Consider the following 27,215-nt stretch of genomic DNA (forward strand, 5'->3'; position numbering starts at 1 on the left):
ACTTAGCACTCCTACAGTGCCTTTTGGGGAACTCCTCTTTGCACATTTCATGTAGTCCTGGGGACCCATAGGTAAAGGCATACATATAGCCTGAACTGGGCCAGGCTTGGAACCCAGCCTTGGACAAGTCTAAGAATGACCTGGTACAGTCGTCTCCAGATTTGCTGTGTGGAGTTCCGAGAGAGCCTTCTCTCTCCATCAGGATTGCTAAGCTAGGGACCTGGGGGTTTGGGAGTCTGTGGGCTTCTTGCTACCATAGGACAAGGGCCTGACTGCAGAGTGCAACCCAGCAGTACTGAGAGCAGAGCCATAGCTCCAAGGACGTTTCCGAGGGCCCGGATCTGTCTGTGTTTCAAGCCAGTTCCAACTATTGAGCTATCCAGTTACATAAGCCAGCAGGTTCCCTTTTCTCGTCAGCGTGTGTGAATTGGATCACTGTCAGTTTGAACTGAAAGGTGGGTTGGTTCCCTTAAAAGATTTTTGTTCAAAGTTGCTTATTTTGTCAGGCTTAGCAACTTTTACTTTTGTCTTTCTGTGCTTAGTTTTTCTCTGAGGTCAGGTTTGTTTCTTTTTATATTCAACATATGTGAGTGAACGGAATAAATACTGCCTGGAAAGAGGAACTTTCAAGAAAGCAGGGGGCTGAAATACAGTTTGTAAGTTGACTATGAAAATAAGAAAAATAAATATATCTGAACATGTGACATACAATGGAACAGGGATGCAAATATAGAAATATAAAGTGGTTCCCTAGTCAGCACTGACTATTCCTGATTGAAGACATTGCCATGACTTTTAAGGAAGGTTATGCCTTTTAGAAGAGGGGTTGATCAGGATGGAAATAATGGCAAACTCTTTTGTGCTGGTTCATTTAATTTCTTAAATATTTTTGTTGATTTCAGAGAGAGGAAAGGAGAGGGAGAGAAACATCAATGATGAGACTCATTGATCGGCTGCCCCCTGCATGCCCCCCACTGGGATCAAGCCTGCAACCTGGGCATGGCCCTGACTGGGTATTGAACCCTGACCTCCTGGTGCATGGGTTGACAATCACTGAGCCACACGAGCCAGGATAATTATTAATTAATTACTTGGAAAATATATGGTTCATACACATTGTACAAATTCAAATGTATAAAAGGGTATATGGTGAAAAGTAAACTTCCCTCCACTCTGTCCTTCAATTTTCTGACTTTGCTACACAGAAACAACTTCTGTTTTCCGTTTCTTTTATATCGTACCAGGAGTTTTATTATGCCCATGTAAGCATTTTTTATTATGTATTAAGTTCTGATTTTTATTCTCCCCACAAATGGCAACATTTTAAATAAACTGTTCTGAATTTTACTTTTTAAAGTTAATATATTTGGGTATTTTTCTAATCAGTACATGCTGAACTTCCTCATTCTTTAAAAAAGTTACATAGTATTCTGTGGTATGCACGGTCCTTCATTTAACAATCCTTTCTTTATAAGTTGTTCTTAGCCTTCTGATATGGCATGAAATGCTTAAAGGAATATTTTTGTCCTTGTGTCTTTTTTTAACAATTTCATTTTTTAATATATATATATGTATATATATATTTGATTTCAGAGAGGAAGGGAGAAGAGAGAGATAAAAACATCAATGATGAGAAAGAATCATTGATCGGCTGCCTCCTGCACGCCCTACACTGGGCATTGAACCCACAACCTGGGCATGTGCCCTTGACCAGAATCGAACCCGTGACCTTTCAGTCCTCAGGACGACGCTCTAGCCACTGAGCCAAACCAGCTAGGGCGTCCTTGTGTCTTTATAACAATTTCTGAGATATATTTTGAAAGTGTAGACTGCTAGTTGTCCCACCGAGTCCATTCTCGGTTGTATTTTTTCCTGAAAAGGGGGAGAGCAAATGTTTCTATAAAGGGCCATATAGTAAACATTTTAGGCTTTGCAGGCCTTACGGTCCCTGTCAGGACTGTTCAGCTCCACCTTTGTAGCAGGTAAAACCACCGTGGAATGTATGAAAATGAATGGGTGTGGCTGTGCTCCAGTAAAACTTTGTTTATAAAACCTGGGGGTTTGAGGGTCAACTCTGGCTCTACTTTGCTGTCCCAGTTCCGGAGTAAAAGAGTTATACCGGCCTGCGGCTGCTGTGCCACATTTCCCAGTCTCCTTTGCAGGTAGGTGTGGCCATGTGACCAGGTTCTCACCATTGTGAGGGGAAAGATGTGCTGCTTACAGGGCCGGCTTGTGAAGCATTGCCTGCCTACTCCTCTTACCGTTTCCCCCTTTTCTACTGGATGGAATGGTGATGACTAGAACGACCTCACAAGTTATTTACTGAAGAAAGCAGAGCCACCATCAGCCTGGATTCCTGAATGATCCTGGGGAGCCGAAGTGCATACCTGCCTGAAAAGTATAATGTGGAGCTGTTCATGAAGAGGCAAAAGTGTGGTTTTTTTTAAGTCACAGAATTATTGATGACTCTTGATTCAGCCCTCCTCCTCTAAATAATACAGTGCTCATTCAAACACTTGTCATGGTATTTTGACTGGGTTGGAAATAAGACTGTGAGGTACCATGTGGAGTTAGATTCTCTGTGCTCATGCAAGCCTCCCTCTAAGTGCCCACAATATTTGTGGAATGATTGTCCTTCACAGAATGTTCAGGAACCCTGAACACAGATATCCATTTATCTCTCTTGTTTTGCATGAGGTTCAGGAGCTTTGTGGGAAGTAAGCCAGATGAACTTTGTCCTTATTCAGGGTTCAGACGCAAGTTCCTTTTTTCCTCATCTTCTTGTGGCTCACATTTCCCTGACATTCAGGTCTCATCTCCAACTGAGCTGATCTTTCTCTGATCAATTATCGAAAGCTGATCGCCCCAAATCAACATCAGGCCACTTAACTACTTTCCCCCGCCCCACCCCCCTTCATAGCAGTTATCACTAACTGAAATTATCCTGTATACTTATTTGTTTTAAAGCCTTTTAAAAAAAAATCTCCCTTCACTAGGCTAGGAGCTCTCTCTTTGCCTTATTCTCCCCTCTACTGCTGCTGCCCAGTACAGGGTGACACAGCAGGTACTCCACAAACAGCCCTCAGATATTTAATGCAGAAGCAGTTCCTGTCCCCAAAGGAATTTGGAAGATCCAGCCTCCCTCCTCTGGATCTCTGGATCATGCTGGAAAAATGCTGCTAAATTCTTGCTCTTTGAATTCATCCCTTTGATTCTGTTTCTTTTTTTAGATGACACTGTCCTTTTTCAAACAGGTTTCTTTTGCAGTCTTTCAGGCCTCAACTCCAAGCCCCACTCTTTCACCTTTTGGTCTGGAAAGCACATTACAAATGACTTCTGCAGATAGCAGAGATGATCACGCGTTGATTTAATTCGTGTCACTCACACTCCGTGGACACCTCATCCAGCACCCTGTCGTAAACATGTATGGAAAGCACCAGTCCTGCGTCTGACTGTGGCAGCTGGGGCTCCGGTTTCCTCTCCCCCTCCCCTCCAAGCTCACAGTAGCCTAGCGCTAGGGAGTGAACTGCCTCTTTCACCCTCTCAGTCCAAGGAAAATGTCGCTTTTGCCATGAGCTACAGCAGGCGTCTGTTGGGGCCAGGCTTTTAATAACACCCATTTGTTATCAAGGAAGCAGTCGTAGCAGAATTTCACAGAGTCAGCAGGCAGTCTTTCCTGAGGTTTCCATGGGGACCTGGAGTCTTAGAGCAATTTCGGGGAAGAACATTAGGAAGAAATTGAGGGGCAAAATGTTAACGCAGTCACACTGTTCTAGCACACACCATTTCTAGAACTATGGGTGATGGATGAGTCACCTCCTTCTCAAGGCCCACAGGGTGCAGAGCTGTGTGTGACGTCCTTGGGGTCAGATGTGGCTTAGGCCCTGCACTCAGAACACAGGAATAATCAGGCTTGAGCCCTTAGTCCCCATTACAGACATGCTTTTGTTAATTAATTGGGGAAGTCCCTTAGCCTCTCTGGGCCTTGGTTGCCTCAAGAGTTATTTTTTAAAATTTTTATTTATTGATTTACTTAGGGGGAGAGAGCCACTGATTAGTTGTCCTACTAATTTATGCAGTCACTGGTTGACTCTTGTATATGTCCTGACCAGGGATCAAACCCCCAACCTCAGCATATTGGGATGATGCTCTAACCAATTGAGATGCCTGGTCAGGGGCAAGAGTTATTTGGAAAGAGCTCAAATGATACTGTGTGTGTGTGTGCGTGTGTGTGTGTGTGCGTGTGTGCGTGTGTGTGTGTGTGTGAAAAAGAGAGAATATTTTATACTCTGAATGGTGAAGTGTTTTTAAGCAGCTAACACTGTGCCTAATATATGCTAGATAGCCCTTCGAACCCTTTGTATGTACTGGTATTAACCTGCTTAGTCCTCAAAACAGCAATATAAGATAGATTCTCTTCATGTTACAGGTGGGGAAACCAAGGCACAGTGAATTAAAATAACTTACCCAGAGCCACATAGCTAGCGAGGCAGGATTGGAATCCAGGTTATCCCGGTCTTGGTCCAGTTGCCATCATTCATTTTACCCAGCTCCCAGTCTCGTCCTCCCCCATCACACACACACACACACACACACACACACACACACACACACACATTCTGGAGTCAAATTCCCACCACTAGAGAGGCGCTCCCTGTTGTGGGGCAGGAGTGGAGCATCCAGCTTCCCCGTGGCCTGGGCGAAGCGTCCTTCAAGGCTCTTCACCCGAAGTAACCTACCTTGTAGTGACTGCAAAGAACGTCTATCAGTGAACTTCAAACTTTGCGAATTTGAGATTCACTGGATAGTTTGTTTAAACAAACAAACAACAACAACAAAAACAGATGCTCAGACCGCTCCCTGAGCTGTGCTACTTCAGTCAGCACACCAGTGGGACTTCAGTTGCAGATCACAGAAGTCACTCTTGCTACTTGAAGCCGAAGGGGATTTGGTTCAAAGTCACAGAGAAGGGAAGCAAACATTTGGAGAGGGGTCGATGGGTTTAGCAGCCAGAGGTGCCTCGCTTCTGTCCCTTGGTGCCCAGACCCATGAATTCTGGCAGCGCCGTCACTGGCTCAAAGCATATCCTACAGGACAGAACCCCAGTGCCACCGGGTGGTGTCCCCAAGCTGGTGCTGTGCCTCAGCCTTCCATGGGCCGTTCATTCTACCATCCAGACGACCAGCCACTCTGGGTCACGGGGACATGGTCAGGCCAGAGAGCATCCGGGGGCACCACAGCACGTGGACTCACTTCTTTTGCTGTGAGTAGGTTCCTGATCAGAAGCAATGCTGGCTTTGGGAACGTCACTTAACTCACTGTATTAGTTACTGAGTCTTCAACGCCAGATTCCAGAGGCTGTGACGTTCCCTTTTCAGAGTTTCCTGTAATCCGACAGTGGCGACATTTCCGGACAAGCACTTAGTAAATAACCACCCTGCTTATTCCTAATGCTTTTGTATGTCGAGTGATCTTCTATATGGCCGGGATTTTTATTCCAAAACTTGGAACCCAAGGTGCACATGTTAAGTATCGAAGGCATTAGGCATTTAAAGTAAACAAAGTTGCAAAAGAGTATTGTGGAACTTGATTCAGTAATTACCTCATAACAGGAAAGAATTCTTCTGGGCAGTTCCGAGCAATATCAATCCTTGTAGGAATTAAACCAGAATAAAAGGATATATTTGGACTCTTCACCAAGCACTGAAGAAGCCAGGAGTTGTTTGATTTGATTACCTCATGGTTTAAAAAAAAATAGTGCTTATTTTTTAAATGTAATTTTTTAAAATTGAATTTATTGTGAATGACATTGGTTTGCAAAACCATACAGGTTTCAAGTGTACAACCCAATAAATGTCATTGTAAAGAGATCCTTTCTGTTTTCCAAGTCCTCTTAGCTCTGTCACTTAAATGACTGCCAGCTATTGAACCTCTAGGCCAGCCGTGGGCAAACTACGGCCCGCGGGCCGCATCCGGCCCGTTTGAAATGAATAAAACTAAAAAAAAAAAAAAAGACCGTACCCTTTTATGTAATGATGTTTACTTTGAATTTATATTAGTTCACACAAACACTCCATCCATGCTTTTGTTGCGGCCCTCCGGTCCATTTTAAGAACCCATTGTGGCCCTCCAGTCAAAAAGTTTTCCCACCCCTGCTCTAGGCTTTTTGGCAACATAAAAATGAACAAATCAATTTGGTGCTATCTCTATGGAGGGCAATCCAGATATTTAACTCTAAAAGTGACCTATAAACATATCCTTTGACTGAGTAATTCCCATGTAGGACTGGATCTTATGGATACACTGCACATATGTAGGATGATGGACAAACAGGGTTAGTCAGTATAGGATTGTGGATAACAAAAGATTGGAAACCACTTGGGGGCTCCTCCGTGGGAACTGATGGAATGAATTGTGATACAACTGGAGAAGAAAATAGGAAAATAAATGAAGACGGTTGTATTTGTTATTCTTTTGCATGTGCTAAGTAGTTACTAAAGTTAAGTTTAGAAAGCAAGTGAGAGAGTGGGTATTAAAAGAGAAATGGGAGGGAAGTAGAAGAGTGTACGGGGGATAAGTGGTGATGGAAGGAGACTTGACTTTGGGTGGCGAACACACAAAACGGTGTAGAGATGATGTATTATAGAATTCTGCACCTGAAACCTATATAATTGTATTAACCTGTGTCACCCAAATAAGTTCAATAAAAAATAAAAAAGAATAAAGCGACCATATCTCATACATACAAAGAGAAATAATATAAATGTATTTGCTTGTATTTATATATAATATCTAAAAGAATATCCAATATCCCAAAGAAACTGGTAACATTGCTTGCCCCTGGAGACAACTGGGGAGCTGAGGTCAGAGAGGGGAGGAAAATGTCATTGCATGTTCATCTGTGTGTTTAAGATTTGTGAGACCTGTGTAATATATTACTTATTAAAAATAGAATTGAAGTAAGAAATGAATAAATCACACCTTCCCCTCACACATTTACCCACACAACTCAATTTTTTTTTTTTTTTTTTTTTTTTTAACAAACACAGCTTTTAACAGGTACAGCTTCAGAGGCTATCTGTAGTTCAGGTTGCACTGAGCAGCAGGAAAAGCCAGGATGTGTGGTTCACACAGAACTTTGTCTTTTTAAGATTTTAAATGAATTTTTAGAGAGAGAGAGAGAAAGGCGGGGGCAGGGGGGAGAGAAATATCAATGTGAAAGAGAGACATCAATCAGCTTCCTCCTGCACACCCCTTACTGGGGATCCAACTGGGAAACGAACCGGCAACTTTTTGGTACACAGAACGATGCTCAACCACCTGGGCACATCGGCCAGGGCCACGGCGACAGAACGTGAAGGTCATGGTCAGGTGAGGAGAGACAGAGGATTGAGAAAAGATGCCCCAAGTTGTTTTTCTGTTCTACTGCTCTTAGCTGTTTGCTCCACAGTTCTCACCTTTGGTTTCAGTGCTGTGAGTAAGAGTGAGTCCTCTAAGCAGCTCAGGAGCTGTGTGTGCTGATAAGGGGTGTGTTTCTGGGCCATATGTGGCTTTGAGCTGCAATAGGGGTGCAGAAAGGTTCAGAAAGAGAGAAAAACCTTAATAGCTACTTCTCGATTTCTTTTAAGAATCTAAAAATAACAACTTGTGGGAACCCATAAGGATAGCACTCATTCAGGATCAGGCACCACTCCAAGCTACTTGCTGTGTATAAAGTTATCCTCACAACAACCCTAGGGATTATTATTATCCCCGTTTTTCAGATGGGAAAACAGGCATGGGCGACTTTCCCAAAGGAATGCAATTAATACCTAGAGGAACGGGATTTGAACCTGGGTCTGACTCCAGAAAGACCGCAGCATAGATCCAGACACACTGGAATAAGTGCAAAGGCGAAATCAGGGCATTCCTTCTCATGCTGGTCTCCAGACTGAGGAACACGGTGGATGTAGCAGTGAGCACCTAGCACAGAAATGGGTGGCCTGTCTTGGCATGCAGGTGTCTTCAATACCTGAGAGCCTTACCACCAGGTGAGATTGAGGGCTTAATCTTACAGGAAAGAGGGGGCGCTGGTGGCGAGCTCTTAAACAGGCGGCATGGAGTGTCCTTGCACTGTGGTTGGCAGGCTGGGGGGAGAGAGGGAGGAGACCAGAGGGAAAAGGGCTCCACATGCAAATGGATGGAGGTCAGGGCTGGGGAGGCCTCAGTGGAAAGGGTGGGGGGGAGGATGGATCTGCACATTTTGTTTTTGAGAATTTGTTAGGGTTTGTAGTAGTTGAAGATTGAAAAGGAAGCAAGGAGAAAATAACAGGTTTTAAAAAAATATCGTTATTGATTTCAGAGAGGAAGGGAGAGGGAGAGAGAGATAGAAACATCAATGATGAGAGAGAATCTTTAACTGGCTACTTCCTGCATGCCCCCCACTGGGGATCAAGCCTGCAACCTGGGCATGGCCCTGACCGGGAATTGAACTGTGACCTCCTGGTTCACAGGTTGATGCTCAACTACTGAGCAATGCTGGCCGAGCAAGAAAATAGCATGTTTAATGTGCTCTGTCTTCGTCTTACCTTTACTTTTACTAGTAAGTATACTTAATGATCTGCCAGGCACGCTGCTCAGGGCTTTTGTCATCTCGTGTGTCCAAAATAGTTCTTCTGAAGATACAGCGGATGCCAATACCCCTCCCCTACAGTCCCTGTTGCAGGTCTGCTTTGGGCATCTTGATACGGGTGTGAGAGTGACTGCCCTGGAGGAGACCATGATTAGAGTGTCAAAAGCTGAAGAGGAGCCCTAACCTGTTTGGCTCAGTGGATGGAGTGTCAGCCTGTGGACTCAAGGGTCCCAGGTTCGATTCCGGTCAAGGGCATATACCTTGGTTGTGGGCACATACCCAATGGGGAGTGTGCAGGAAGCAGCTGATCAATGTTTCTCATCCATGTTTCTAACTCTCTATCCCTCTCCCTTCCTCTCTGTAAAAAATCAATAAAATATATTTTAAAAAAAGAAAAGCTGAAGAGGAGACACAATGTTGAGCAGCAAATTGGTGGAGAACTCAAAAAGTCTATTTTCTTGGAAATCACTTATGAGGGAAGATAAATCCAGTGATATAACCCTTTCAGTGCATGTATCCCTGAAGGGTAATTTTTAAATTTATTTTTTGTCTTTCATATGTCATTAGTAATAGTTTTGTCTGAAAAACACTGGATGGATTCACACCAAAGAGTAAAGTTCACAAATCCAATATTCTAGGACTGTATTTTTCAAATTATGCTCTACAAGGCACTAGGACTTCTAAGGAACTCATTTAGAAGCCTCCTTAGGAAGAGATTAATAGGTCATAATAATTGGTTAATGCTTATTGAACTCTAATTAGACCATGGGCCACTCCCTATGCTATGTCTTGGTCTGCATGGTCTCATTTAATCCTCCCAGTTACCCTTTCATTCCATTATCATTCCTGCTTCACTCATGAGGAAGCTGATGCTCCAAGACAGCGGTTCTCAACCTGGGGGTCGCGACCCCTTTGGCGGTCGAAGGACCCTTTCACAGGGGTCGCCTAAGACCATCCTGCATACCAGATATTTACATTACGATTCATAACAGTAGCAACATTACAGTTATGAAGTAGCAATGAAAATAATTTTTTAAAATATTTTATTGATTTTTTACAGAGAGGAAGGGAGAGGGATAGAGAGTTAGAAACATCGATGAGAGAGAAACATTGATCAGCTGCCTCCTGCACACTCCCCACTGGGGATGTGCCCGCAACCAAGGTACATGCCCTTGACCAGAATCGAGCCTGGGACCCTTCAGTCCACAGGCCGATGCTCTATCCACTGAGCCAAACCGGTTAGGGTGCAATGGAAATAATTTTATGGTTGGGTCACAACATGAGGAACTGTATTTAAAGGGCCAGAAGGTTGAGAACCACTGCTCCAAGAGGTCACCCAGCCAATACGTGGACAAAGTGGGATGCAGCCCCTGATCTATTTGACTCCGGAGCCTGTGCCCTTCACAGGCAAGGCTATTGGTACTCTCCTCCCCGCCCCTTTGCCAACCCTGCCCTCCCTCCACCAGAACTGAAGGTCAGAGTTTGCCATTGTGGAGAGCAAAGTGGGGGGTGACGTGAACTACACTGTTGTTTGGGGATTGGGAAAGAATACATTAAAACATGCCACACTTTGATGGCCTTCTTTAAATCTTGGCATCTTGCATTCCCGCTGTGCAGGGGAGTTTTCAAATGCGTTTTGATGACTGCATTCTGCTCTTTTGGTACACAAGGGGGAGCATTTAGCACAGGAATGGGAATAAGATCACTAGGAAGTGAATATTCTTGCTCTTTGGTTGCTCTGTTCCTCTTATTCCCTCTTCCTTACCTTCTCCTTCTCTCTCTCTCTCTCTCTCTTTCTCTCTCTCTCTCTCTCTCTCATGATTGTTTGCTGAACCATTTGAAAACAAGTGGCAGGCATCACAAGATTTTACCTATAAATACTTCAGCAGGATTTCTTAAAAACAAAGACCTTTTCCTGCCTGACAATATTATGATCATGTCCAAGAAATTGAGCATTGATGCAACAATATTATCTAATACACAGTCTATATTCAGATTTCTCCAAAGATGTTCTTTGTTGCATTTTTCCCCAATCCAGAATCAATTTTCTGTTCTCTTAATATTAATTAGACCATGGTCATTTTTCTGGAATATTTTGCTGCAAAAATGTTTACAATTTTTGCTGGATACTTGATATTTCATGAAGCTGTTTTGCCATGATTTATTAATCAGTTTCTCTTTGGTTGTTACTATCATAAATATGGTGCTAAGTGGGACTTCTTTCCCCTCAATTTTGACTCGGATACCAATTCAATAGCAGATTCTAAAGTGAGAGTCAGACTGACCATCATCTGTGGAATTCACCAAGTGATACAAGTCAGGTTCCCAGGAAAAGACTCTCTGATGGAGACTTGTGTACAGAGGTTTATTCGGGAGTGTTTGGGGGTCAGCACCTGTGGGAGGACAAAGGAAGTAGGGCTGGGCTGGTTGAACGTCAGCGCAGCCACCACGAAGGCCCTCCATTAGCTTTGGAGCTGAGGTGGTTTTGCAGAGTTGCCCCCTGTTGAGGCAAGGAGGCCGGGTCTTTATATGTCTACATGGACCGACCAGTCATGGATGCACATTGCCCCTGGGAAGGGGACATGACCTTGGGTGAGGCAGTTTTCTTCAGCTTAGAGCGATTTCACAGGCGCACGGAGGCAATGCGGGCCTCAGTCTTGAGGACAGATCTGGGCAGAGACCACAGCATCCACAGCAGCAGGGCACTCTCGTCAACCTGTTGTCGAAGGATTGCCCCCAAGCCAGACTTAATACACAAGCAGGGGTGGGAAGTGGGGAGATGCTACTGGAAGGAGCATTCATTGCATGTTGTGACTCCTCCCTCGCTGCCCAGGGGAAAGGCTGGGGTGCTTGCCCTCCCCTGACTGTGTGATGGGGACTTCCTTAGGATACGGACTGGGCTTGAAAAATAGTTCCTATACTTGGTGGCAAAGAGAACTGGCTAGAGTGCCCTGTGACAGTCGATTTCAGAGGGTGGGATTTAGTTCTGCCCTCCCTGGGTTTGTTGGGGCAAATGAGGAGAAGGTGGGCCCCTTGGGAACTTAATCATATTGGTTCCTGTATCCTTTCAACATGCCCCATCATTCTTGAGTGCTTTCTTCCTTTTTCTTTTTCTTTTTCTTTTTTTTTTTGCCCGGGGTTGGGGGTGGGGGGCGAGGGCATGCACTTCCTTGTTATTCTAGGCTTATCCTGTATTTTCCTTACCCTGACCTTGGAAGCAACATCCCCCCCTCCCCCACCCACCAATCACTCTTTGATTGGAGAATGTATTTAAAATCAAGATCTTGCCCTAACCAGTTCCGTTCAGTGGATAGAGCGTCGGCCTGCAGACTGAAGGGTCCGGGTTCGATTCTGGTCAAGGGCATGTACCTTGGTTGCAGGCACATCCCAAGCAGGGCGTGTGCAGGAGGCAGCTGATGGAAGTTTCTCTCTCATCGATGTTTCTAACTCTCTATCCCTCTCCCTTCCTCTCTGTAAACAATCAATAAAATATATTTTAAAAAATAAAATAAAATCAAGATCTTGGTGCTGGGTGTGCTCATTGCTCCTGGAGCATCATTGCTTTTAGGCCTTCTCAGTGGACAAGAAATACCTGTATACAGACAAACGTATACATTTATTTCAATGTGTATCTGTATAAAAAGTCGTGGTGAATACATTCATTTTAAGGTAAATGCAATGTGAGGGGGGAGGGGAAGCATTTTACGATCCTGTGATTAGCTCTGTCTTTTGATGAGCCGGGGACCCTAGTCTCTGAACTGCAGTGCTTCTCAGCATGGACCCTCCTCGGGAAGCAGCGCAGCTGGAGGAGGCTGGAGACGGGCATTTCCCTGTCTCCATGGGCGTTAGGCTCTGATAAAACTTCAGATTAAGCTCTGTAACAGTTTCTCCTGAGGGCGGGCCTGGTTTAGAAGAACCGAGTGCTCTGATGTGTTTAAAACGGGTCCTTTTCCCTCTGTCCGGAAGCAGGAGCTGATATTTCTCAGTCATTTTGAGGAGCTGGTGCTCCTCCTGGGGGTAAAACTCACCGGAAGGTGCCTGGCACCTCCTAAAGTTTGTGTCTCTCAGACATGTTACACTGAGCGGTAGCAGTCATCAGTGATAGCTGAAGTTTTCTTACCCCAGTTCCTGACTTCTGCTCTGGTCATTTATGATTCTTTGTACCTGTCTGTCTGTCTCTTCAATGTTCAGGGCAACCCTTTGCCCTGTGACTTCACTTTTCTAATGGATCTGAGAAAAATGGCTGATTTTTCAAATTGTTTAACTTTTTACATTTTGTTCTTTATTTAAAAAAAATTTTTTTTTTGTTGGTTTCAGAGAGGGAGAGGGAGAGATAGAAACATCAATGATGAGAGCGAATCATTAATCAGCTGCCTCCTACAACCCCTGAGGCAGCCCCCCACTAGGGGTCGAGCCTGCAACCCAGACATGTGCCCTGACCAGGAATCGATCCAAGATCTCCTGGTTCATAGGTCAACGCTCAACCACTGAGCCACACCAGTCGGGAACTTTTTGTTTGTTGTTCATTATTATTTCTCTTGCACTTGGCTCATTGTCTTGCAGACTTGTAGGTACATGATAAATATCTGTTGAAAGAATGTATGAAAGAATGAATAAATGAATGCAAGAGAATGAATAAATGAATGCAATAAATGAAAAAAAGGTAAATGCACGAGTATCATTAAGCAGGCTTCTGTTTGTCTTCCAATAACAAGTAGAACAGGTTCACTACAATATTGCAGAGTCACTAGTACTTGTTTACTTTTGGTTTTATGTTATGATTCAGGTAGCCGAGGTTGTCGGAGAAGAGACCTCACCCCCACTATTCAATTCCTTTCAGTTTAATAGCTACTTAGGAGCACTAAGTGCTGGGCACCTTACAACAGGGGGATGAGTCCCAGCATCTACTTAATACTGAAGGGCAGCATTATTTTACTTATACATGTAAATAACAGCAGTAATTGTGAGGCTTATTATGGGCTAGCAACTGTGATAAGTTTATTGCATACATCATTTCATTTAATCTTGACAGCAGCTCTACAACAGTAGAACATGCCAGTGTAGCACAGAGGGTCTAGAAGTTTTTTGATTTGGGTTCAAATGCCAGTTCTGCTACTCTTGTGAGGTCCCGTAAACTTCTCTGTGCTTCCATTTCTTCATGGGTAACGTGGGAGTGATCATAGTCACCACACCTTTGGGTTGTTGCAGGGATTGAATGAGGTAATATATGCGACACGCTTACCTCAATGCCTGGCCCATAGAAAGCGTCCCATAAATGCCAGCTGCTGCTTTTTCATGTGCGTCTGGGGTACCAAACTGTGCATCCAGCACAGAGGGAGATCGCGTTCCCCAGGCTGTCCCTGCCCCTGCGCACACGGTCAGAGAGCTGCAAGCACATGCTTAGAATTCAAAAGCAGACAGTAAACCTGGTCCTCCAAGTGGCCACGTTCATTTTATAGTCCAAGCACAGTGGATTCACTGTTTATTTTCCTCTTCCTCCAAAATAGCCATCTCTGCTCCCTGAAGAGGCCCTGGATGATTATAGTTCCTTAAATACCCTGAAATTCTCAGGAGAAAGGCTTTTTTTTTTTTTTTTTAAAGCAGAGCTTGGAGCTAGAAGACAAAAGGTTAAATTCTCTAAAGCTACAACAATGTAACTCATTTCCTGTTTTTCTCAACTGTCTAGACACCGATCTCATAAGCATTAGCCATGAATCCCACCATCAGGTTAAAAATAGAAGGTTTAAATATGAAATGTGGTGAAGGAAAGATTGTAGGTTTCTACCTTCATCCACAAAATGACTACTTTGAAACCTAATTTTTTTGTCTTTGTTGGTAGCTTTTCCAGAAATTCTGGGAAGCTATATTCCAATGGCAGGAAGAAAGGGCCTTTTCCCTTTAGAATACATTTGCCCCTTGGTAGTTAACGCAGTTTCCCCCCTAGATTTTAAAAGCCACTTGAAAACATGTATTATATTAGCTTCTCTTGACAAGGAATGTGATCACACTTCAAAATTTTCAGGTTATTGCTCAGACCAACACTTAGTCCCAAATAAATTGGTGCGACAAAAAATGCATATAGACTTGACATGTTTACTTTGTCTATCTTTTGCTTCCGTAAAGTTGTCTGATATTTTCTTTTGAGCATATAATCTTTTTGGGAAAACACATTTTTAAAAGTCCCTTAACAATCCATGGGCAGTGTTACACAGGGTGAGGGTATACTGTGCTGAATTTCCCAAGCTTAATGGGACCACAGAGGTCTTCCATCATGAGGGCTCATTAACACCTCCCAGGAAAGTATTCCACGGAATACCAGTGTAGGAAATGTGAGTTGGATACCACGATGATTTTTATTTCTGGTTTGAGAATTACGTGGAGACGAGGAGACAGGTTAAGCACCTCTTGCAAACTTCCAGGCAAGTGATGCTGAGGGCTCTTGTTGGGGAGAAAGCAGTGGAGAAGGAAAGGAGGGGGCTGATCAGGGGAAGATTTAAGAGTAGAATTGATGGGCTACATGTGTTTCAATCATGAGTCTGTATTTCATTGAATCTAAGATGCCATGGATTGTAAGATGCAGTTTGAATTCAAACATTGAAAGTGAAAAGAGGCCTGGCCGGCATGGCTCAGTGGTTGAGCATCAACCTATGAACCAGGAGGTCACGGTTCGATCCCTGATCAGGGCATATGCCCGGGTTGTAGGCTCCGTGTGGGGCGTGCAGGAGGCAGCCGATCAAGGATTCTCTCTCATCAGTGATGTTTCTGTCTCTCTCTCTCCCTCTCCCTTCATCTCTCTGAAATCAATTTAAAAAATTATATATATATATATATATATATGAATGTTCATCTTAGAATTGATACCTAATTCTGTCTACCTAATTTCACTGGAACCCTCTCCCCCTCCCCTATGAGAACAGTGAACAGGAACGCTTAGTGTGAAAAAGAGAAGGTTTTGGTATCTGAAATCCTGATTGATGCACAAATAAGGATTAGCGAACATGTCTTTTTTATGCTTCTCAAGTTGAACTCTAGCTCTTCTTGATTAAAGGACACGTTTAGGAGCTATTGATATGGCTGGGAACTTTATAGGAGCCACTCCATTGAACAAAATGCTACCCAGATGTGATGATGTCATTCATGAGGCCATAGTCATGCTTAGCGTGGGGCGGCCAAATTCTGTTTATTTAATAAAAATGGATGTTTTGAATGGTGGTGCTAGGGGACCTGGCCGGGTGCTTCCTTTTTCAGGATCTTTCTTGGGATTCTAGAGAGAGATTGGATTTCACAGGCAGATGGAGCTATTACCCGTGTTTTCTTTCCCCCGTGACAGGCCAGCAAGCCTGTAATTACACAGTACCAGCATCCCTTGTTTGGGAGCTGGGATGGATGGTTATATAAACACGGAGAGCAGGCACAGCTGGCCCAGGCTACACTTTGAGGGCCTGAAATTCCTCTTTGGAGGGTATGGCATCCAAAGCCAAACCAGGCCCTGGGCTGAGGAGCAGGGTGCAGCTTTCTGCAGAAGAGCGGGCTGTGGGGTTGAAGGACCAACACGCCAGGATGGGCCCCAGTGGCACCGGCCAGCGAGCTCACATCTGCATGCCCAGGACCTCGTGATGAGTTTCTGTCCTTTCTAGTTGTGACAGGAGTGAAGAATTCATGCAAATGTTTTAAAAAAGCTTGGAGTCAGGCTTTTGGGTTGCAAGTTATTTTAGGACTACATTTTCTCGGTTGCTGTTTTGGAAAAAGTACTTTCGCCTTCGCATTCCCGGAAGTGCCCAGCAAAATTGGCCACTCTTAACCCCTACGCTCCACAGACTCTGGATGTAGACAGGCTAATTTTGAATCCCTCTGCCACGGTGCCCACTTCCCTCTTCTGTAACTTGGGGATAAGAACTAGTACACTTTCATAGGATTGTTGGGTTAATCAAGCACAGTGCCTACCTATTCAATATAAAAGTAACAATAATAACTACAATATTGAACACTAACACGTGTCCTATTTCTTCTGCACCAGGCACTATTTTATATAAAATAGCTCATTTAATCCAACCAACCATCTTATGAGGCAGTGCTAGTATTATTCCCATTTTACAGATGAGAAAATTGAAACACAGAAAAGTCTATTCGATATAAGTTAAGTATTATGTCTCTGCTGAAAATCATGTATACCTGATTATAGAATATGAAAATTAATTGGCTTATATACCTGCCTCTTCCTCATAAATATATGGGTTTCTTAAATATGATGGTTCTAACTAGCTTACTGGGAAATCTCAGTTTGGGGTGTAAACATGAAAAATAATTTTTTTTCAGTATTGGCTCCCAATCTTATATGGCTCTTCCTGTGGTTTCCATGGGAACGGCTTTCTTGATGACCTTCAGGTCAAATTCTGTAGCAGCGTTTCAGCTCCTATTGGTTATTAGTAGTCTCATCCCAGTATCTGAGCCTCAGCCTGTTTATTTTATAAGGTCTCTCTCAGATCCGATCTGTAGCTCACCTCCTCATTGGCTGAGGTGTGAACCATAAGCTAATGAGCTATGACCAAAAATTGGCCAGCAAGTTTAAAATGATCACAACTATTTGAAATGTGGATTTATATCTATCACTACTAATAATGACTCTTAAGTGTTCATTATGCTTTGAAATATTAGTTAATATTTAGTTACTAATTAGTTAATACTGCATAGATAAATAAAGATATATATATTGTGTTTATGCTTAAAAATTATTTAATGGGATGGTCAGAGACCACTCACTGGTTTAAACAGTTTGAGGGGGTCATTGATTTATTCACTATGCTTCTTTTTATAGACAGTGATTTTTACATGGTTTTTCTGCCTCGAGCACATGATGCAAAAACAAAATGGAAAGTCGTCTTGTGATCCATAGAAGAAATGTTTTTGTCAAGTTTACTATGTGTTAACCACTGCTCTCACCACACAAAGTGTATTAATCACATCAACTGCGTCAACCCTATTACTCCTCACAGCAGTTCTGCGGTGCAGGTACTGTCATCATCCCCGTTTTACAGATGAGGGGGCTAAGGGGTGTCAAGGTTTGGCACAGTGTCCAATACAACTAGGAAGTGGCGGAGGAGGGTTTGACCCCAGGCAGGTTGGCTTCAGATTCTTTACTCTTTTTTTTTTAAGGAGTCAATTTAATCTGTTTTCAGTTTCTCTGCCAGTAAAATGGGTATTTTTAGCTAGGAATGGCAAGACTTCTGCTGAAAGATGTGAAGTTTGAAGTGGATAGGATTACTTTTTCTCTTGGATGCTGTAACAGATTAAAATGGCCCAACGTTTTGCAGCTCCTCCCATCGAGAGACTGAGGTTATCTCCCTGCGCTGCGAAGCTGGGACCTGCTTTGACTAACGAATGTGGCAGCAGTGATGCTGTCTGCGTTCTAGATGAAGCCTCGTGCAGCCTCGCAGCTTCCATCTTCCTTCTCTTAGGCTGTTGTCCCCACCACATGAGGAATACCAAGCTACACCACTGAGGGACAAGAGACCGCATGTAAAGGGACAGCCAGCACCACGGCTGGGACATGTGAGTGAGGCCATTTTAGCCACTCCAGCTTTAGTCGAGCCACCCGGTCATTGCAGCTATATGAATGACCACACACCAGCAAGACCAGCGGAACTACCTCACTGAGCCCAACCCAAATTGCCACAGAATCAGGAGAAATAATAATTACTGCTGTCTTAAGTCACCAAACTGTGGGGTAGTGTATTATTTCCTAGGGCTGCCATAACAAATGACCATAATCCCGGTGGCCTAAAACAACAGAACTTTATTCTCTGCTCTGGAGGTCAGAAGTCCGAAATCAGGTGTCAGAGACCACGCTCCCTCTGAAGCCCGTAGGGCAGAGTCTTTCCTGGCCTCTCCCACCTCCTGGTAGTTGGTGGCAGGCGGTGGTGTTCCTGGCTTGTGGTGTATAACATCAGCCTCTGCCTCCACCTTCACTGGCCTCTTTGATTCTGTGCGCTTTTTAAAAAATATATATATTTTATTGATTTTTTACAGAGAGGAAGGGAGAGGGATAGAGAGTTACAAACATTGATGAGAGAGAAACATCGATCAGCTGCCTCCTGCACACCCCCTACTGGGGATGTGCCCGCAACCAAGGTACATGCCCTTGACTGGAATCTAACCTGGGACCTTTGAGTCCACAGGTCGATGCTCTATCCACTGAGCCAAACCGGTTAGGGCGATTCTGTGCTCTTGATCGCCGTGCTGTGCGGACTCTCTGAAGGAAATGGGGCTCCTAGGAATAATTTTGCAATTAAGAAAAACTGAATAGTTAGATGTAGACAAAACAATTGAATGCAAGTTTGAAAAGTACAAAGAAGGGGAGCCACTCAAACACTTGTATGTGGGTTAAGGGGACTGCTTGGATGTACTTACTCTTTGGCATCTGCCAATATGATTTCTCAGGATGTGGTAGTTGGCTGACGGCCTCCTACAGCCACTAGATTCTGCCCTCCCTCTGGTTTTTCTGTTCCCTTCTGCCCTCTGAAGCCTTCCTCTAGCCTGTCCTTGCCCTTCTTCTCTTTCTAGGAGCTCATATTAGTCAGGGTTCTCTAGTGAAATAGAATCAACAGCATATTTATCCCTATCTATCATCTATATCTATCTATCTATCATCGTCTATCATCTATCTATCTATTATGTATCTACATAGCTATGGCCAGTGGGAATTTGTCTGAAAGGAAATTTGAATAGATAGAGAAAAGCTTTGTAGAGATGGGTTGCTGAGCACCCTACAGAATCTGTGAGATTCACTGTCGTGGTTGCCTGTTACTGCTGTGACAAATTACCATGGAAGTTAGTAGCTTGAAATAACACAAATGCACAAGAAGTTCAGAAGTCTGACAAGGATCTCACTGGGCTTCGGTCAAGGTGTTGGGAGGGCTGTGTTCCTTCCTGTGGCCCTAGGGCTGTGGTCAGCAAACTGCGACTTGCGAGCCACATGCGGCTTTTTGGCCCCTTGAGTGTGGCTCTTCTACCAAATACCACGTGCGGGCGCGCACGTACAGTGCGACTGAAACTTCGTGGCCCATGCGCAGAAGTCGGTTTTCGGCCTGGGCGAGTCTATTTTGAAGAAGTACTGTTGATATTTGGCTCTGTTGACTAATGAGTTTGCCCACCAAGGCCCCAAGGGAAAGTTGTTTCCTTGCCTTTGCGTTTTCCAGGTTCCAGATGTTGCTCTCATTCCTTGGTTCGTGGTCCCCTTTCTCCATCTTCAAAGGGAGCGATGGCGGGATGAGTCCTTTTCACATTGCATCACTTACACCGTCCTGCCTCCCTCTTCCACTTTTAAGGACCCTGTGATTGCACTAGGCCCTCCCAGAGAGGCTGGGATCATCTCCCCATCTCAAAGCGCCCAATTGAATCACACCCGCGTTTCCCGTTTCTCATGTAACCTAACGTTCACAGGCTCTGGGGAGTAGGATGTGGACATCTTCAGTAGCCATTGTTCTGCCTACCGTAGCTGCATGATTTATGTCCATTTAAAATAATAATTAGTGCAAGATGTGATTTTAAGTGGAAAGGTATAATAATTTTACCTTGTTAGAGTTTGTTTTTTTTTAAGAAAATTGGAGGTATATTTATGCTTAAGTTATTAAATTTATAAATTATGAATTTTATTTGGGAATGTTTTGATTATTAGGGTTAAAGCTTCTCTGAGCAGTTATTTGAAGTGCTTATAAAAAAAGCAAATTCATTAGATTTATAATTGCAGCTTTAAAATCTTGAAAGGAATTTTTATTAAGTTTGCTAAAGGACTTTTTTTTTTTTTTAAAGAAACTTTGGTCTGTTCAATTTGAGTTTTTCCAAACAGTAAAAGAAGGCCCTCTTATTTTGTATGAAAATTTACTAGACTTGTAAAGACTTAGTTGCACTTAAAAGAAACTTTAATGAATACTGAGTCTCTACACTTGTTACTTTATCAACTACTATTAATTTTTAACTGAGGAGCTATATACATAAACTCATGCTGATTCTCATTCTAGCCAAAGGTAAGTGTGTGGTTGTAACTGAGACTTTAAAAGCATTTAATGAATATATGATGTGGGTTTATTCGTTCATTCTGCCCGGGCACTGTGCTAGGTACTAGACACAGCCACAAAAAGGATTAGAATGTTCTGGGAGATGAGATTTACTTGAGGCTTCAGCAAGGTGGTGGCCCCACAAGCAACAGAAGCTTACCAGACAGAGGGGTGGGGGAACAGCATTCTAGGTGCGTTGGAACAGCCTGAGCAAAGAATGCATGGGCTATTTCTGAAATGGTGAAAGTTTGTGATCCTGGTGGAAATTTAAAAAAAATTACCTCTCATGAACATTGTGTGTCATTTTGTGGTGGAGAGTTAGTGGCAGGATCAGGGTACGTTCCAGAGTGAATGTACTGAGACAGTTACCCACAAGTCACCTGAGCAAATTGCACCCAACTTAGAACACAGTGTAATTTTTACCCCCTTTTCAGGCTCAGGGAATAATAACTGTTGATGTAAATTGAACTCATATTATATGCCTGGCCCCAAGTACTTTACATGTACTAGTTCACTTGACCCCCACAACCATAAGAAATAAATGATCATCATCATCTTGGAGTTGAGGAGATTGAGACGGGGGTAAGTGTGGTCTTTGTCTGGCAGGGCCATGATCTGCACCTCACACAAGCCATTTCCTCTTCCTGGAATGCTCATGCCCTTATTCTTCTAGGGCCAAGTCCTTCTCCCCTTTCAGGTCTCAGTCTTTCTTTATTCCCTTCATAGCACTTATTACAAATTTTATTTTTTCCTATTTGTTTTTATTGTCTTTCTCACTAGAACCTAAATTCCATTAAGGCAGGGACCATGTGAGTCTTGTTCATCTTCCTATTCCTAGTGCCTTGCAGAGTCTAGCATATAGCAGTTATTCATTAAATGTTGGTGAGAACATTGATATCGACTTGAAAGTTCATTATTCCCTAATCTTTGTACTATACAAACAGCAAATATAGAAATATCTCATGTAAGCATAATGCTATATTACTGACTCAGATTGGTACCCAGCAGCAAGCTTCTTTTTCTATGTATGCCTAGAAATTTTACAACAATGAGAAGTTTCTGGGAGAAGGCATATAAGCCTAGCGAGGCAAAAGATAAACACACTCAGTATGATAAAAAGCCAACTGGAATGGATACACACCAAAAATGCACCCGTGTGTGTTGTTGGAAAAACATTTATTGCAATTCAGTGTCAAAAAGTTTTACAAAAATATGCCACTGTCTGGTACAAACTATAAAAATGTAAGTTCATCATGCAAGGAAAGTGTGCAAATAATTTATACAGATGGACTCAGCTCACACGATATTAAAGGAACATCTTTGCATGTAATTGATCTAACCTTATACTTTCTGTTACAATGTCCAACCCCCTGTACTATTTGTCATTAAAAAAGAAACGTGTCTAAGCTCAGGACATGGACTTGAATAGAGCCCCTTGAGCCAGGGTGATTGGCACTTGGTAGAATCAAGATGGTGCCAAGAGTGCTCAAGGGTAGAACACTGCTTGGAGCCTTCTGCTTCACAGGCCTGTGTATCGTTAATTAAACAAACATTTCTATACTCGAAGACAAAAAAGTCACGTTCAGACTCCAGAAGTAATGTTGTAGCTGATGGAGTTTCAAGAAGTTCAGAGTTTTGGAGCAGCCATCCATTTTTGGCCAAATGGAGCAGGGCCTAAGTTTTGAGTTCAGGAAGTTTTGTTTGCTGAGTTGAGTTCAAGGACACTGGAAAATGTCCAGCAGACAGACTTGAATATCGTGGTTCCTTGCTCCTTGCTGTCTCATGGAATAATCCCCCCGCCCGCCCCCCACTTAGTAGAGATGAGGTTTAGCAGAGAGCAAACTCCCGCGGGGATAGAGGCTCCCGGGATGGGCTCCACAGCAGGTACCAGAGGACAGGGAGGTGGAGGGGGTGGATTAAATGTACCTCTCAGTTTAAGGAGAGAGGAAATGCCTGCTTGGTAATCATCAGAACTTCAGGTTCTAGAAGGCAAGCCAAATGCTCAGCTATTATCTGTCTTAAGGGCCACTTTTATAATTAAAATGTAAGTACCCAGGGAAAATGAATTTGTGAAAACATGCTGCTTACTTTGTGGCCAGCAGGTTGCACTCACTAGAATGCTGTGCTCGCACAGAGTTAGAGGTCTGTAAAAATTTTAAGTGGCTCCTGGATTTCTCCAGGAAGAACCAGGGACTTAAAATGTTTGGAAAATTGACGGCCAGATGCCTAACACTGGACCCTCATGCTTGCCTTCCTCAGTGAAGGTCTTGAGAAGAATCAGGTTGGTTTCACGTGTCTCCAGCCACACAGAAAGGTGTGGGGGCAGGGGGCACAAAGTCAAGGCCTCAGAACATCCCAAGTTTATGGTCAGGTCTACCACTGAGTACCAGGGGGGCTGAGGCACAGGGAGGACCAGACTTCAACATCTCTAACCTCCCTTCCAGCACTAAAGTCTGGGGTAAGACTTTCCTTCCCTTGGAAAACCATGGGGGGTTTACTTTCCTTAACAAAACAGAGAAGAAAGCATCTACAGAAAACGAATTTAGAGGGATTACAATCTTGTTTGTTGAAGACATCAAGGGCCCAAGATATATCAAAGAGTCACGGGTCTGCATTTGCTAGAGGTTCAAGGTATCTCTGAGGTCTGTTTAAACACTAATAATAGGATTTTAGGCCAGCATCCAGTCAGAGGGATGGTTCACAGACTCAGGGAGTTGGAAACAGATTAAAAACACACACAAAACAACAGATGTCGACATAGAAACTGATGATATAGTTTCGTTAGAAAAAAATTCACACATAAAATTACAGTTTAAAAAATTCACACATAAAATAGAGTATTTGCATAGCAAGACATTTTTTTGCCCTACAACCTGGCAGGAAAATATAAACTCAGGTGCATATTTTGATAAACTCTGTATTGAACGCTAAGGATGATATACCGTTGAACATGTCTTGAAATGATTGACCTTCTTGTACATCATACCCCTTGCTCAGACAAATGAAATTCCAAACTCTTTCTCTTCGCCCACAAAAGCAACGGGAACAAGGAGCCTGTGGTAACAGCAAGCTTGTTGTGAAAAAGTTTTTGAATCTACAAAGATGACAGCGGTGGCAGTAATGCAATACACACTCGTCGTCTTACCTCACCACCACCAAGCAAAGCCCGCACTTGTGTTGAGTTTTGCAGCATAAACCCAGCTCATCTAAAATATCTGCTCTGAGCCACTTCAATATAAAATTGATCATCATGAAACAAATGTCACCGCACAACTGACACCTTGAAATTTCTGCCACTGGCCCTCCCACGCGACTGATCCATCTGCTCAAAGTAACAGCGTTGAGTAATAACCAGTCTAGTTTAAGGTGTCATTACACGTTTTTCTGGATCTCGCTATAAAGGGAACACTCCTAAGCTTCGCATATTCTCCTCTCCTCAAATGCTGTCCTCCAGTCGCAAGAAGCTCTAGGTTCCTGCTCATTGACCTTTGAGTTGGACCAAATGATAACATGCCTGTGGATTTGCTCACACGCCTCTGTACAAAACTCCTTCCTTTTCTGGAAGTCCAAATTACTTCATATTTGCCATCAATCTCAAATGTTACTCCACAGGATTGGGGTGTACAGCAAAGAGAGCAGAGTGGTCTATCTCTTCCAGCGATTTCCGTTGGCACGTCCCTTCTGGCTTTTAGACCAGCAATTCTGAGACAGGGATTCCTTGTTGTTTTTTAGCTGGGGTTGTCCTAGGAGGGTTTGCCTAGACATTCTGTAGATGATAGTGCTCAGGGAACACGAATGTTCTTCCTACCTCACTTTACTTACAGGGGAGGCTCTGACCATGCTGCACTGCTACCAACACAGATGCTCTGTGACAGCTATGCGCGTCCCCATTGCCCTCACACAAACCACAGCTTCAGAGATGCCACTTCTATTCCTTTCCCTCTCCCTCTGCACCTGCCATTTCCTTCTTAGTCTCCTCTTCCACTGAAAGAGAACCAGATGTCGCTTTCTCTTTTCTTCCTTAAAAATTCCTCTGACTCTCACACACCACCTCCAGTGACGCCAGAGGAGATGGGAGAGCCGAGACACCATCTAGGCAAACATCTCAGAAAACCATAGCCCTGTCACTTGTGGTAGGGGTTGCCTTGCCTTGCCTTGAGCAAGCATGAGGATTGCGGACAGTCCCATCGAGGCTGGTTCGCCAGCTTTGTGCTGAGAGTCCAGAGCAGGTGACATTTCTGGGACTGTAAACCTGAAGGTGCCCTTGAGCTGTCACCTCCTTGATTAACATGAAGGGTCAGAGGTCACAAGTTGGTGGGAAGATGTGGAAGGCCATGAACACCTAACCCTAAAATTATAAACAGTCAAAGGTTCCAAAGCTCTCACCCCACATCTTTAAGAAAGCCGAGACACTTGAGAAAAGCCGTCTGAATTATGGAAGCTTTTTAATTCCTCAGTGTAGTGTGCCCTTGACTCGGCGGGGAGAGGAGAGCAAACACCTCTCAGTATTACATGGTCTGTGGCACCCCAAAGCTCAATATCACCCAATAAGATTTTGTCTAATATTTTAATTTTTCTCATTAGGGAGAATTTAAATTCAATTTAATTTTTTCTTCTTGGAGGGTGATCATGAAAAAATTACTGAGAAACCCTGGTGTGGGCACAAACATTGCAAAGTGAGGAGCATCGACTAACAACTGGCTTCTCTTCCAAATGTTGGTACTTGAGTTGCATGTTGAGGGAAGGGCATGCGACGGCCCCGCATCACTAGCTGGTCCCTGGGCTTGTTTCTGTACATGCCTACCCATCTTTCCCCTCTTCAGGTCACCCCAAGTTCAACCCCTAAGGATTCACTGATTCTCAGAGTGGATGTGAACCAAGTTCCTATTTTGCTTCACTTATTTTCCAAGCACATGCAGGGTGGCAACTTTATTTACAAGAAAAAAAAAAAAAGGGCAAAGCAAATACAATGGCAAAAATATGTACATTATTGTAGAAAAGCAAAGTCCTATAAAAAGTAAAAAACAAAAACACTCCCCACCCTATCCCAGGAATATTTGATAACAAACTCATTACATCCTGAGATTTTTCTCCCATGTAGTTACCTACTGGTATTGGCCAAGCAAGATCCCCTGGGGTACAAGCATGTTTAGGACGAACTCTAAGCACCTCTGTTCCCTATTGGGCTGGAACGCCAGGCTTTATGTTATCATCCTGCAAGAAGCCCTCGCTCAGGTCGACCACGTGTAGACGTAGGGCGTAACGAAAAGAAAGCTCCTCAGCTCATCACCCATCAAGAGGAAGGGTTCCACTGACATGTCACACCGGCTTCACAGGCCTTTATCAGCACTCTGGCTCCGACCAGTCCACAGAGATACGCTTTCGCTTTTCCAAGAAGATGCCCCAGGAAGCAGACATGCCAAGAAATTAAACAGCAGGGGGTGACTAATGATCTTTTCTGTGATTGGACATGCTCTGGGATGGTTTTTAATTGGCCTTCTGTTGCCCTGAATGAGCAATGACACAGAAGGATGAAAGGCCTGCATGTTTTGAGGTTGTTCTAGTAGAGAGGCAACTCTGAAGACTGCCCCCTTCACCTCCCAAGGAGCCTAATGAGGACTGCCTCCAAGACCCCCTCCATTTTCAATCACTTTTTATCTGATGAGAAAACGAGACGCACAGACACTGCCTACGGGACGACGCACTGTGTCAGAGAGATCGCTGTATGCTTTCCGAGGTAGACTATTGTGTGATATCTTCACAAGATAAGGCCCTATGTGTGGGGGTAAGATGGGTGGTACTCCGTTGCCTTTTCAAAGCTAACCCAAAATCAAAACCAAAAGCCCAGGGATTTCTCATCTGCAGTTTTTCTTCTTTCTTTTTTAAACACATTTTCACATTGTAAACAAAGCGTGTTCTATCTTGTATTCGAGTTTTGCCCTCTTCTTCTGCATCTCTGAGGAACTCTATATACAGGAGTTCCCGTGACCATCAAGAGAATTCCATTTTCACCGATGACACGGAACTCCTGCCCTTATCATCTTGCTGGCAAAACGTTAGGGAAAATAAAGTTTATTTACAGTATCTCTGCTTTTCCATACCAATTCTAATGAGAAGTCCATATTCTTAAGTTCCCAGCCAGCGACTGCATTTCTCCCCTCCAGTGTCCTCTCCGTGACTTATCTCAGAAGCTTCGAGCCAATGTTTAAAATGTACACTATTTACAAATGAAGTGTCCAAACTCTGTATTCCCAACATCCAATCAGCAGGGAGCCCTTCGGAAGTGTTGTCATGGGCTGTGATTCAGAACTTGAACAAGTTGATAAAGTCCTGGGGAGAGAGTGAAACGGAGCAGCTCTCGGGGTTATTGGCTGTGCACGGGTGGTCGGTGCCCTGCAAAGGAATATCAAGGTCAGGTTTGAGTTCTCAGAAGCATCTCGTTGGCTTGGAGCACCATAAGGCATTGCCCAACTCAAAACAACATCCCTCTGCCAAGAATGCCATAAATTCTGCAAAAACTAAAGAGGTGTGTGTGTGTGCATGAGCGCACA

At 43.7% G+C, this 27,215-nt stretch overlaps 1 protein-coding gene across 2 annotated transcripts in view; it reads right to left on the bottom strand.

Moving 5' to 3' along the window:
- Positions 1-25,578: 25,578 nt before the first annotated feature.
- The window catches only part of FBXO32 (F-box protein 32), a 33,082-nt gene continuing 31,445 nt past the window's right edge, over positions 25,579-27,215 (bottom strand). For both annotated transcript variants that reach the window (XM_081111454.1, XM_081111453.1), the window contains exon 9: positions 25,579-27,057. In XM_081111454.1, coding sequence (XP_080967580.1) covers positions 26,968-27,057 — 90 coding nt within the window. In that variant the 3' untranslated portion in view covers positions 25,579-26,967. The remainder of the gene's footprint in view (positions 27,058-27,215) is intronic.

This window comes from Myotis nattereri (assembly GCF_964212035.1).
Source record: "Myotis nattereri genome assembly, chromosome: 17".
NCBI lineage: Eukaryota > Metazoa > Chordata > Mammalia > Chiroptera > Vespertilionidae > Myotis > Myotis nattereri.